Source organism: Oncorhynchus clarkii, chromosome 11, assembly GCF_045791955.1.
Source record: "Oncorhynchus clarkii lewisi isolate Uvic-CL-2024 chromosome 11, UVic_Ocla_1.0, whole genome shotgun sequence".
Taxonomy (NCBI): domain Eukaryota; kingdom Metazoa; phylum Chordata; class Actinopteri; order Salmoniformes; family Salmonidae; genus Oncorhynchus; species Oncorhynchus clarkii.
Genome location: NC_092157.1, coordinates 19,888,377 through 19,902,181, shown reverse-complemented (window position 1 = coordinate 19,902,181; position 13,805 = coordinate 19,888,377). Strand labels below are relative to the sequence as shown.

At 43.5% G+C, this 13,805-nt stretch overlaps 2 protein-coding genes across 3 annotated transcripts in view; one reads left to right on the top strand and one right to left on the bottom strand.

Annotated features, from left to right (window-relative positions):
- Window positions 1-2,769, bottom strand: part of LOC139420339 (5-methyltetrahydrofolate-homocysteine methyltransferase reductase) — a 38,206-nt gene extending 35,437 nt beyond the window's left edge. Inside the window, exons 1-6 of one of the 2 annotated variants that reach the window (XM_071170333.1) lie at window positions 2,657-2,769; window positions 2,216-2,360; window positions 1,767-1,920; window positions 1,147-1,264; window positions 320-857; window positions 98-211 (exon numbers count right to left, since the gene is read on the bottom strand). In XM_071170333.1, the coding sequence (XP_071026434.1) occupies window positions 98-211; window positions 320-857; window positions 1,147-1,264; window positions 1,767-1,920; window positions 2,216-2,359 (1,068 nt within the window). In that variant the 5' untranslated portion in view covers window position 2,360; window positions 2,657-2,769. Of the gene's footprint in view, window positions 1-97; window positions 212-319; window positions 858-1,146; window positions 1,265-1,766; window positions 1,921-2,215; window positions 2,364-2,656 lie in introns of both variants that reach the window. The other variant, XM_071170332.1, reaches the window with a different exon arrangement.
- A 2,001-nt stretch (window positions 2,770-4,770) lies between these two features.
- Window positions 4,771-10,331, top strand: LOC139420338 (chaperonin containing TCP1, subunit 5 (epsilon)). The gene is made up of 11 exons (XM_071170331.1): window positions 4,771-5,565; window positions 6,228-6,288; window positions 6,658-6,822; window positions 7,159-7,357; window positions 7,623-7,815; window positions 8,258-8,407; window positions 8,646-8,765; window positions 8,894-9,079; window positions 9,268-9,405; window positions 9,555-9,735; window positions 9,908-10,331. The coding sequence occupies exons 1-11, from the start codon at window positions 5,461-5,463 to the stop codon at window positions 10,033-10,035; spliced, it is 1,626 nt and encodes a 541-aa protein (XP_071026432.1). The 5' UTR covers window positions 4,771-5,460; the 3' UTR covers window positions 10,036-10,331.
- Window positions 10,332-13,805: the final 3,474 nt, after the last annotated feature.

Here is a 13,805-nt window from a genome sequence, read left to right as displayed (position 1 = left end):
GCTTTGGGAAAAAGTGGAGGGTGCAACTCAATATTAGGAAGGAGTCATTCATGTTTTGTAAACTCAGTGTATATAGTAAGAAACGCCTGCCACTCACTGAGATGTCCAGCTCTATCAGAAGGGCTGTTTTAGCCGAGTCATCTCTGGTCAACTGGACTGCCCTGGAGATCGGAACCTCGTGTAGGGTTTCCTTACTGACCGGAGCACTGGTCTGGGGGGGTATGGAAAGTGTGGCTGGTGATGTTAGAACTCAAACAAATATAAATGAGATGTAAACAATGTCATAGTGCCAAAAGAACCCAGTATTACCACAACCCACCTCTTCTTCTATGGTGGCTTCCTGGAGCGTGACATCCAGGTAGGCTGGAGGCAGAGCAGGGACATTGAGGACAGACTCAGACAGTGGAGGCAAGGAGCATGTCAGAGAGGCCTCTACAACAGCAGAGGGTGCTCCACTCTGTGTCTCTAACACTGACTCAGGATCAGTGACAACACCATCTAGTTTAGGAGCAGTCCTATTGTTGCTGGTCAATGACACTGGTCTAACATCAGTAACTGCACTCCCTGTCTCAGAGGCTGCTTCTGTAACATTCAGAGAAGCTGATTTGGGCTCAGTCTTAGTACTCTCTGACTCTGCTGCTGTTCTGAGTGAGCCAGAGCTCTGAGGTTCTGATTCTTTAAGACTCATGAGGTGGAGTTTGACATCTGTCACTGACAATTTGGGTGTTTCGTTCAACGATGCTCTCAGGTCCCTTACATGGCCATCCCTCTCAGGCTGAGGGGTGGCCATCTTGGATAACGCTCCTCTGATGGCCTCCCAGAGTCCTTCAAGCCAGGGGTCCAACACCAACTCAAGCCTAGACACACACACACAGTTTGGATTAAGAGTTAAAGTATTAACATGGGAAACCCACTAAGAGACCACCGCCAACTGGAGCCTGGACAGAAAGCAAAGTCCACTCAAACTCAGAGATAAGCAGTGTGAAGGATCCAAAAGGTAATGTGTCACATACCACAAATGAATGGGGAAAGTACATTCAAAGTGTGTCTGTATTGGTACCAGTGTCAGGACTTGATGAGTGTTTCTCATACATCAACATGTAAAAAAAAAATGTATTTGCCCTATTAAAAGACCTTGGGCCTTACCCTACACCATCATCTGCATGTCCTGTTGCGTAGAAATGTTTAGCACCAAGTTCCTGTAGACGGCCATCAATAGTCTTCCCACAGTTGCAGAAATTTTCATAGTTTGTATCACCCAGAGCTGGAGCACAGACAAAAACAATATATTGATCATCACACATAATGTATCAATGAATCTGTTATTTTAAAGCCATCAAATAAGATAAAGACGAAAGTAGTAGCAATTAATCTCAGCACTAGGCCTTTAGTCTTAGGCACACCCTAATCTGCTGTGGACAGACTATTTAAACATAAATAGTACCGTAGAACTGTCTTTATACTATGGCCGCACCAATTGAGAACGAGCAGGGTTTTTCATCACTGGTTACTTGGACAAATCCCAATTTCACAGGTGTTAGCATCTTTCGAATTTCAAAAGGGGAGGGGACATTTGTCCCATACACTTGCGCCTAACTTGCAAAGAGAGAGGGTGGAGCTCCTCGTTCCAGTTCTACTCCACATTCTAGTATCTCTTGATCTATTTTCTCAACATGTATGGACCTGGAACTTAATCGAGCACCTGACCAATTACGCAAGAATGAAGTTCTGGGTTAACCAAGATTAGGCACACACTCCTTCCTTACCTATAAGAGCATAGCAGAGGTGTGAATAGTGATCGCTGGGCAGGGTCTTTTTTTTTATGTTCTTCACAAACTTCAGGGCCGTGTCTGGTGGGTCCCCATCCCCAGTGGTAGACACAACAAACACCACAGGTTCACTCTCCTTCTCCAAGTTAAACTGAGGGGGAGACAAAACAGGATCAGTATTCATACCAGAGCCGAAAAGACCAGTGGTAACAACAACTCTGCCACAAATGCGATGATACAGACTTAGTTTTGTTCCTAAGCAGCTTGATAGTAGTTTACCAGTGTTGTAATCATCAGTGATGTAATCATCAGCGTTGTAATCATCAGTGTTGTAATCATCCGTTTTGTAATCATCAGTGATGTAATCATCAGTGTTGTAATCATCAGTGTTGTGCCAGCATTGGAATACAAGCCAGGGCACGTTAACACTATTTTGACAACTTTACCTTCCCTCCTTCACTCAAGCAGTAGATGTCAGCAACCAGTCCCCTCTCCTCAGCCTCATCAGCTATCCCCTCGGCTATGGACTGTGCCTGGCCTTTCTGAGACCCGTACAGAACCAGGAACCGGGGCTTCACCTCACAAGGCATTCTGCTGGACAAGTGGGAATTAAATAAGTCAGTCAGTGTAAATTCACGTTGCAGCAAGTTGTTACAGTGACTGTATCATATATATATAATAACTGTTGTGGCAACATTGTCACCGCTGTCAACAACAAAACATTCTGCAGACATCGACATGCTGGATTGAAAACTGAGAAACATCATCCATGACACTGATCCTTCCATCTCAACAGACTACACACCAACCAAATAAAACTGTGAATTCAGAAAATATCTAAATCCTCAAAAGGTCCACGACTGACTGCATGTCATTATCGTACATACACAATCGGAAAATTGAAAAGTTAGTTGCAGATCCCCGTGGAACTCCTTTTCTAACATTGTAGAAAATACATAACTGAACACGTTCAACGCCTTACAAAACTTACCCGGAAGTTACGTCACGTTTGACGCACGGCACGTTGTCGCCCCAGCAAGGAACAACCTGTATGTATGAGTGTACAGAACTATGTGTATGTACTTGAATTTGTGCCCATGTATTTATCAAACGTATAACACAACACGAACTTATTCTCTCTGATGTGAGAATGCTTTGGAGAACAGCTCTCTGTAACTCAATGAGATTCGCGTATCATCCAACTGGTCTGCTAGTAAAACTCCCGAGTGCTAGTCTTCCAGCACGAGACAGTGGCCAGAAACTAAACTCAGTAACGGCGCTAGAGATCGTTTATTAAGTGGAGCCAGAGAGGAAGAGAGTAGGCCCAACTCTGCAGAAAATCTGTCTCCCTCCAGCAGGTGGCGTTTTTTCGTTGTTTCGCCCGCCAAACAATGAGTTTTTGTGAGGTGTTGACCTTACAAAAATGAATGTCTTATTTGCTATGTGAGGCTTATTTGATCAAATATAAGTTTCGTAATGCTTAAGTTGTTACGAGTGTACTGATAAGTAGGACACGTGACATCCCGGCAACTTTGAGAAAAAACACTTTATATCAGAGTTGTTGAGATGGCTATGGATTGGCCTATTCATGACATGATGAGGCTAGCAGTATAGCGTCCAGTGGCGGTCGGTGCCGTTTAAGATGAGGGAGGACGATTTTTTTTGTCATTCATATTCCATTCACTCAGTTCAATGTAATAACAATATGTTTAGGCTACTTGATACTCTGATTTTACCTATATCCATCATGGGGTTTCTACAACCTAGCCTATGAATTAAAATTTACAACGTAGGTGCGCGCACAGGTCGAGATAAAAATGTGAGATGAGAGACATGGACAGACACATTCAATACTGCCTTGCACACTTTCCTGGATCTAGCTGGTCTATGATTTAATCATTAGTCCAACAGTTGCACACAATAGTTTCTATTGGACAAATTCAGGTTTGTTTATCCCTCTTTAGTTCCATTTGCTTCCGTTTAAGAAACATTTTTCAACAGAATCAGCAGAATGAATAAACCCCTGATCACACGTAAACGCAGTTCATTTTCATAGCAGCCACATTGTATTCCTTCTCACATCTATGCGCTCACCTCTTCCCTTCGCTTAAGAACTTCAATGAACAACACACCAGCCCTATGTGACCAGGTGAAAAAGCCTTTCCAAGCCAAACCATATCATAGCTTCTACACATAGCCTACATTATTGTCACCATATTGGCTAAAGTAACATTATAGTCAACATTGCTAATAGAACTAACCCGTTAGTAAACCTGCCACAATCATGCAGTAACGTTACAGTGTACAGTCAGTAAGCCGTTTAGTACTTACACCGGCGGGACCCGGTGGCAATACATTTGTAAAACCAAAAGTTTACCTTGACTTGGAAGAGTTACAGTATTGTGTTGGATAGTCATAGCACTCTAGCTAACCTATAATCCCTCTGTTTGAGTAGGCTAAACTAGCTAGCTGCATTTGCTAGCTAAGTCAATTAAACTGAAAGTGAAGAAAAAAATGACAAAATCTCTATCTCGCTTCTCCTTCTTTTTGGAAGAAATTAATTTGTTCAACTATTGTCTTTCTCACACTTTGAGAAAACTACTCACCTCATTTTATGCACTGCAGTGCCAGCTAGCTGTAGTTTATGCTTTCATTACTAGATTCATTCTCTGATCATTTGATTGGGTGGACAACATGTCAGTTCATGCTGATAGGTTGGAGGACATCCTCCGGATGAGAAAGCCTCCTGAGAAAGCCTCCTAGGTTTTGTATTGAAGTCAATGTACCCAGAGGACGGGAAGCTAGCTGTCCACCGGCTACACCATGATGCTACCCTGCTGTTTAGGCTACTTTAGACCTTCATTGCAAAACAGGGTATTTTAATCAATTATTTGGTCCCATTGAATACAGAATACATTGAATATTCAAGTGAATTACAATAATGAGATGTATCCACCAATCCCCCAAAAATATAAGCGGGAGCTAGACACCCGCCTTTGCCATTCCACTTTGTAGACAATTGTTAGGGCGGGGAGACATGTCTTGCCAGTATATCCATAACATTTGGTGGAGCTGACACAAGTCAAACGTTTAAGACTTTTCTGGACGATTTGGGCTGGATGGCCAATGCAATGAGCCAAACAATACCAGTGATACTGAAAAAGTAGCTGCATGTGAGTTCACTCAAGTGAAGTATTCACCCCAACGCACATTATCAAGCTAATACATTGAATTTTTAAACTCTCTTTAGTATTTTCATCACCCCTGGTTTCTTAACTTCAGCACCAAACGATGTATCTAAAGCGCGAGAAAACAAGACAATAGTAAAAAGAGTGAGATCGCGAGACTAGAATAACTGATTTGGCAACAACGTGATGAGAGGAATTTTGGTGATTTTTAAAACATTTCATGAATTCAAGCCGTTTATGCACAAAATCTGTCTCAAAACGTAATTGTAGAAAAGGCAAACGAAATATATCTTCACAATATAGTTTTAAAAAATCGAATAATTGAATGATGTATCAACTTCCCCCTTTTCCTACTTGGTCTCGCCCTCCCCGCCCCGAGATCCTTCTAGAAGTCGCCAGCAGACCAGTGTGACCAGGTGCCTACCAACACTCCACTTTTTCACCGGTGAAAGTCTGAATTTAATCCGTGGACACTTCTAAAGTGTCGCCGTCTTTCGGGCAATATGTCCGCTATGGGGCAACTCGCATTCGATGAGTATGGACGGCCGTTCATCATCATCAAGGATCAGGATAAGAAGACTCGCTTATCGGGCCTTGACGCACTGAAGGTACAATGGATTTAGCAAGTCAGCTAGCATGCCACTTCATTCATGCGTCAGGATCTTGTCAAGGCAAATGCAGAACACTTCAAATGCACAACAACTTCAGACCCACTTGTTTAGCTAGACAGTTGGCAAGCTAGCTGTATTATAACATTACGGGCCAATGCATATGTTTAGTTCATGTTGTAAAAGTTTGCTTGCTAGCTAGAAAGTTGTAACGTTATTTATATGGCTAGCTAGCAACTGCATGCTAGTCTGCCCATGTGCTTATTTTCTGAGGACGCCACAGTGAGGCGCGGCTGGTTGTCAAATACACAATGGAATTCGCTAGATAACATACCACCAACAGTTCTGTGTTTATCACTTATGATGAATAAAGTCCAATTATAATTTTTTTACATGCCACATGCAGTCATGACGTAGCAAGGTAACGTTGGTAAAGTAGTTTAGCGACACAGTTAGTTGGATAGCCTAACTCAGCTGACAATATTTGGCAGTTGCTTCTTGGCAATTAACGAGGAATCTTGATCGTCAATTTAATTTTCACGGACATGGCCATCTAGCCAGTGGGTCCCAGAGATATCTTGATTTTATTTGGTTATAGTTTGACTCCTGCAGAATCCCAGCCTCAGTGAAGAAATTCACGAATGTCCTTTTGTGTTGTGCAGTCTCACATCATGGCAGCAAAGGCAGTTGCCTCGACGCTGAGGACCTCTCTAGGACCAAACGGTAAGCCCGAACAAACACAGCCACACTGAAGCTTATTTATTCGATTTTATTTAAGCAAGTCAGTTAACATCCTTATTTACAATGATGGCCAAACCCTAACGACACTGGGCAAATTGTCCGCTGCCCTATGGGACTCCCAATCACGGCCGGTTGTGATACAGCCTGGAATCGAACCAGGGTCTGTCGTGACGCCTCTAGCACTGAGATGCAGTGACTTAGACTGCTGTGGCACTCAGGAGCAACATTTGTAAACAGCAATAAAGTAACTTCTAGTATTGGTGTGTGCCCAATCATTCATTACTCAACACAGTAACAGCTACACATTCATCATGTAGTACATTTGATTTTCCCCCCTTCCTCTTCCTACAGGTCTGGACAAGATGATGGTTGACCGGGATGGAGAGGTGACCGTCACCAATGACGGAGCTACCATCCTCAGCATGATGGATGTGGACCACCAGATCGCCAAGCTCATGGTGGAGCTCTCCAAGTCTCAGGACGACGAGATCGGAGACGGGACCACCGGAGTCGTTGGTACGGGACCCTACAGATTTGAGTCTGATTGGTCTGACTCATTAGCTTACTAAATAAACAAATGTCATCTCTTGCATCGCTATCCTATTATGAAAATTGGATTGTACTCTTCTTCTGGTTCCTTTTTTTGGCGCTAATCTGGATTAATGTTGCATTGACGGGATACAGCAGCATGGCTTTCTCACTTCTCTCATCTAGGAACTTAATCTTACATGGGGCATCTTATGAGACATCTGATCATTTCTAAAAGCCATGCTCAATTCTTTCTATGATAAGATTGTGTTCATCAATGCAGAATCATATTGGTACACTCATCCTAACTTATCTCCCCTCCAGTGCTGGCTGGTGCTCTCCTGGAGGAGGCAGAACAGCTGCTGGACAGGGGCATCCACCCCATCCGTATCTCTGACGGTTACGACCAGGCCGCCAAGATCGCCATCGCGCAGTTGGACAAGATCAGCGAGACCTACCCATACGACCCCAGCAACACGGAGCCACTCATCCAGACTGCCATGACCACACTGGGATCCAAAGTGTGAGTCTCACTGGCTGTTAGTATTTTGTGGTCGTCATGGCAACTTTCAAGAATTTCATTAATGGTCCAGCTAGCGGATGCCTTTTTATTGTTTGCACGTCTACTTGTATTTTTTATTTTAATGGAACCATGCAGTCTTTGCACAAACATGAATGATACACAAATTGATTTGGCCCGTATGGAAAGTAGGATTAAGTTATTATTTGTGAACCTTGGTTTCATAAGGTCTCATACAGATTTCTCTCCCCCATCTTTCCTTTCTCAGGATCAACCGCTGCCACAGACAGATGGCGGAGATTGCAGTGAACGCCGTCCTGACTGTGGCGGACATGAACCGTAAGGACGTGGACTTTGAGCTGATCAAGATGGAGGGCAAGGTGGGAGGCAAGCTGGAGGATACCCAGCTCATCAAGGGAGTCATCGTAGACAAGGAGTTCAGCCACCCTCAGATGCCCAAGGTACACACCACACACAGCTTAGGTAGTTTAATGTAATTGCGTTGACGTTTAGGCTAGATGACCTTCATCAGAAGGTAGTGGTACCTTATTCAAGTTCCAAACCCAGTCATACAGTTGATACAAACAAGGGTCATGTTAGCACACCTCAGATCCAACCCAGTGTAAACTCTAGGACCGACTGGATCAGTAACTCTTCCCCTCCCTTACTCCAGTCACTCTGTCCCCAGTGGAGTGGTCTGACATTGACTGGACACAGCACCACGGCTGTTTCGCCTCTCATTTAAGACATTCACCTTAAATTAGGCTTGTGAGAGCTGACGATTTCTGTAGATTTAGGGGTATTCTTTTTTTGTCCATCTAAGTCTGAAGCACTCTTTTTAAAATTGTGTTTAGCCAGATAAATGATCTTGTACAGTAATTGCCTGTACTCTTTTCCCCTCAGCTCCTGAAAGACACAAAGATGGCCATCCTGACCTGCCCGTTTGAGCCCCCTAAGCCCAAGACCAAGCACAAGCTGGACGTGACCTGTGTGGAGGAATACAAGGCCCTGCAGAAGTATGAGAAGGACAAGTTCCTGGAGATGATCAAACAGGTCAGTCACAGAAACTTTAGGACTTCATATTTCTCTATAGCACAGCTGCATACAGTTAATTCCAGCCAGTCAGTCTGGACAACTTAAATATGTGTATATGAAGTTCCCCTCATCTCCTTGAATCTAATTGAATATGATCTAAACTTAAAAAAATAAAAATAAACAGATAGTGGAGTTTGGTGAAATAACATGAATGTGTCAAGTGTAATATTTTAACTATTTTCTTTTCTTTTTCCAGATCAAAGATACCGGCGCTAACCTGGCCATCTGCCAGTGGGGCTTTGATGACGAGGCCAACCACCTGCTGCTGCAGAATGAACTGCCTGCCATCCGCTGGGTCGGAGGGCCTGAGATCGAGGTGATACGCGCACCGTCACACAAACTACATACAGACATTTTGCCATCTACCTACAAAAAGTTATCGGGGGGAGGGTGTTCACCAAAGTATTTATGCATCGCTAACCTCACTGTTTTCTCCTCCCTCAGCTGATTGCCATAGCGACAGGGGGCCGCATCGTGCCTCGGTTCTCTGAGCTGACCGCTGAGAAGCTGGGCTCAGCCGGTGTCGTTAAGGAGATCTGCTTTGGCACAACCAAGGACCGCATGCTGGTCATCGAGGAGTGCAAGAACTCCAGGGCAGTCACCATCTTCATACGTGGAGGAAACAAGATGGTGGGTGGACTGGTAGTCTGCTAATGTTGATTGTTAAGAGATTATGCTGAGGCAACTGATAATCAGTTAATGTAGACAGCTGTGATTCCTCATCAGCTGTATCTTTAGGTCACGGATGGACACTTCCTGTACCTAAGTGAACAGGCTTTCATTGCAGCCCAGAACTAACTGTTTCATTTCCCTGTCAGATCATTGAGGAGGCTAAGCGTGCGCTGCATGATGCACTGTGTGTCATCCGTAACCTGGTCAGAGACAACCGTGTTGTGTACGGGGGCGGAGCCTCTGAGATTTCCTGTGCCCTCGCTGTCAACCAGGCTGCTGACAAGGTAGTGTGTACACACACACACACACACCAGGTGAAAGATTAAAACTTTGTATTTGACTTGCATCAAGAGTGTGCCCCGGAGTAACAGTAATAGCCTGATGATGATTCTGAAACAAAGCAATGTGCTCATACCACCATCTCTCTCTGCAGTGCCCGTCCCTGGAGCAGTATGCCATGCGTGCTTTTGCTGATGCCCTGGAGGTGATCCCCATGGCCCTGGCAGAAAACAGCGGGCTTAACTCCATCCAGACCATGACAGAGGTCCGCGCCAGGCAGGTCACCGAGAACAACCCCGCCCTGGGCATCGACTGTCTGCACCTCAACACCAATGGTAAGGACAGACTCACAACTTGTCAACTGTACACTTTTGTGTTTATACCCAATATTCACAATGTTAAATGTTTTCACCTGTCTAGGGGCTACATGTAAACACTTAATATGAAGCATTATATCTTTAATATAGCTGTAATTGTTATTGATGTGGATTATTTTCTCTGTCCTAGACATGAAGCAGCAACATGTAATTGAGACTCTGCATGGGAAAAAGCAGCAGATCTCTCTGGCCACCCAGGTGGTTAAGATGATCTTGAAGATCGATGACATCAGAAGCCCGGGAGAGTCTGAAGATTAAGGACCCCCACCTAGCAACCTACTCCCACTGAGCGCGTGCCAGTTTTCTAGGACTCAGCAAACTTCTAATCTAGAATATTCTAGAATGAGGTGTTCTAGAATTACTGCTTTAGAATGTTCTAGAACTCTACTCTGCAAAGTTCTAGAAGTTGTCTGTGTTCTAGAATGTTAAGTGTCCTAGGCCTTTAGGCACTTGTCCAGCACAGTGTCCAACCCTGCGTACTGTTATTTATCATTTGATCCTGAAACCGCCCCTCCTTCAAGCTGAAGTCATCAATAAAATGTTGGTCTGTGAAATTTCTCTTCTGTGTGGGTTTTCACCCAATATGATACAAATATGCTTGTGCAATACTGTTCATTGATTAGAGTACATTTGTCACTATTGCTTTGTAGGTAATAATTATCTGCACTGTCAAACATTTAATTCATATGAGATGGTAGGCACATTGAAGCTTTCTTCTTAAAGACATGCTCTGGTACATTTGAGTATTTCCTTTTTATGCCTCATTTTCGGCTGTGTCAGTGTAGTTCATACATGCATAATAAGTCATTACTGTCTTACTTCAATTAGCTGTAATCCCTAGTTTAAAAGTAATTTTCCTTAAAGCTGTGCCATGTTCCCTACATTTCACCACAGGTGGACCAGCCCACTAGCAAATGATCTTCAGCCCCTCCCATTTAAGTGACAGCTAGCAAGAGGCCTGCCCAGCATTATCCAATGAGGTTGCAGCTCAGTGGACACAGCAGTAATGGAGTGATAGTTGGCTCGCCAGAACTACTGGCAAAAAAATGTACAAAATTACCAGAGAATCTAACTACAATTTTTCACAGGCACAGTTCACCTAATTAATTACTGCAAAGCCAGTGCTGTGTTTCACAGTAAACAAATTAAGAAAAAACTATCAGATATGTAAAAATCATTGATGCCATAATGAGTATTCAGTTACTTGGTCTAGTTTTGAAATGTTTATGATGGCATCAGGATACAGTACTGTCAATGGTGAGAGGGAAAAATACTTAATGCTTTTATTCATGGTTATGAGAACAATTGATCTTGGATGAGTTGGGGGCCACAAACATTCTGAACTCACCATGAGGGTTACCTTGGGTGCTGTGGGTCTGCTTACGCTCACATCCATACCCACATATGCAGTCAGAGCCCCTAATCTTTTGGGGGTCCTAAGCAACATTCTGATGGGGGATCCCCCCACCTTGCGACCTAAACATTTTGACTGGAGAGAAGTTAAGAGTAAATTTCCTGCAATTCTAAACATTTTGCCATTAGGCGTAAAGAAAATGTTGCAGTTTTAAAGCTAACCTCTCCTAAACACAAAAGGTGAGCAGCCAGTTGCCCCACCCCTGGTCTAGGAAGCTCTAACCTCCTGACTCTTAAGTTGAGCTCAATATAACATCTCTCACACAGGGAAGAGCAGGAAGCCACTGAAGGTGTTGCCAACCAAGAAGAACCAGCCAACACATGCTCTTTGGGGAGACACATGTAGACCACATCCCCCTCTTCCAGCTCTAGAGACAATGCATTAGATATACAGTTGAAGTCAGAATTGTACATACACTTAGGTTGGAGTCATTAAAACTCGTTTTTCAACCACTCCACAAATTTCTTTTTTTTGTGTGAATTTTACCCCTTTTTCTCCCCAATTTCGTGGTATCCAATTGTTGTAGTAGCTACTATCTTGTCTCATTGCTACAATTCCCGTACGGGCTCGGGAGAGACGAAGGCTGAATGTCATGCGTCCTCCGATACACAACCCAACCAGCCGTACTGCTTCTTAATAACCTCTTAAGTCTACCCCCTCCTTTTTCGAACATTCTGTTAAAAATCGCGCAACTTTTCAGCGTCCTGCTACTCATGCCAGGAATATAGTATATGCATATGATTAGTATGTGTAGATAGAAAACACTCTGAAGTTTCTAAAACTGGTTAAATCACGGCTGTGACTATAACAGATCGTGTGTTTCATTGAAAAGCGCAAGAAAAACTGCTCTCTGAAAGCTAAAAATTATTTCCATGCGTCACTTTCATGGGTTGTTAAAAGGGCACAAAATTAATTATCGACCTGCATGCAATTCCTACAGATTCCACACGATGTCGCCATTGTCGTCATTTTCAAGGGACTTTTTCCTTGGTAAATCCAACTAACTGGATTCCATTTCTTCCGGTCTCCACCAGGATGTTTTGAATGTGCACATTGGCAGCCATTGATTTGAAAACGAGGAGCTATTGAATATACATCAACCTGTAATCATTTTGATAGATTATAAACGTTTACTAATACCCAAAGTTGTATTACAAAAGTATTTCGAAGTGTTTTGTGAAAGTTTAGTCGACTTTTTTAATTTTAAAAAATGACGCAGCGTTTAAAAACGATGTTTTTTTCTGAATGACACAGCTTCCATAGAAAGCTATTTTGGGTATATATGGACCGATTTAAACGAAAAAAAGACCCAATAGTGATGTTTATGGGGCATATAGGAGTGCCAAGAAAGAAGCTCGTCAAAGGTAATGAATGTTTTATATTTTATTTCTGCGTTTTGTGTAGCGCCGGCTAAGCTATATCTTTGTTTACATCGCATTCAGGCATTTTGGGGTGTTGCATGCTATCAGATAATAGCTTCTCATGCTTTCGCCGAAAAGCATTTTAAAAATCTGACTTGTTGGCTAGGTTCACAACGAGTGTAGCTTTAATTCAATACCCTGCATGTGCATTTTGATGAAGGTTTGAGTTTTAACGAGTACATTTAGCATTTAGCGTAGCGCATTTGCATTTCCAGGTGTCTACTTGAGACATCTGCGTCTCAAGTAGGAGCAGCGCGCATCCAACCCGGAAGCCAGCCGCACCAATGTGTCGGAGGCTACACCGTGCCCCTGGCAACCTTGGCTAGCGCGCACTGCACCCGGCCCGCCACAGGAGTCGCTGGTGCGCGATGAGACAAGGAGATCCCTACCGACCAATCCTTCCCTAACCCGGACGACGCTAGGCCAATTGTGCGTCGCCCCACGGACCTCCCGGTCGCGGCCGGTTACGACAGAGCCTGGGCGCGAACCCAGGGACTCTGATGACACAGCTGGCGCTCACAAATATATTGTTAAGCAAGTCAGCCATATCAGCTATGTTTTTTAAAAGGCAGTAAACGAGGCTGAATTAACTGTTTCCCTGCTAGACAAGGCTCCGCTAATAGCCAGGTGTAGTGGTGGTAAGGATTCACTCCATTGTGCTGAAAAGAAAGCTCTGCTATTGGGACAGCTTTATGTCGGCCCTAACAGTTTGTGGGCACCGTTTGTCACCGTTATAGTGCAATGAATGTATTGTTTAGTGTTGTGTCGTAGCTTTGCTGGCATGCATAATGTTTGCTATTGTTGAGTTTGCCCCACCAAGATTTACATGCTAAAATCACAACTGACTCCTGACTCCTACTCCTAGGTCACAAGTCATTGTTCTTGTTTTCTGTGTGTATACCTATACTTATTCTTTACAATCTAATGGCACTGTAATGGCACAACTAATACTTTTTGAAGTAGTAGTAGTATGCACTACTATACCAGTAACTGAGTTGTAGGCTGTGCCGATGTTGGTGATGACTTTACTGTAGATGAGCGGGATTTCAGTACTGAAGAAGGGTCTCAACAGTCCATCACCTAAATCAACCGAGAAGGCCAGCTTTGGTCTGTCTGTAAACACGGGAGAGTGAAAAAAATAAATTTACATTCAAAGTATCATTAGTAAAATAAGATCATGTTTTTATCTGGCT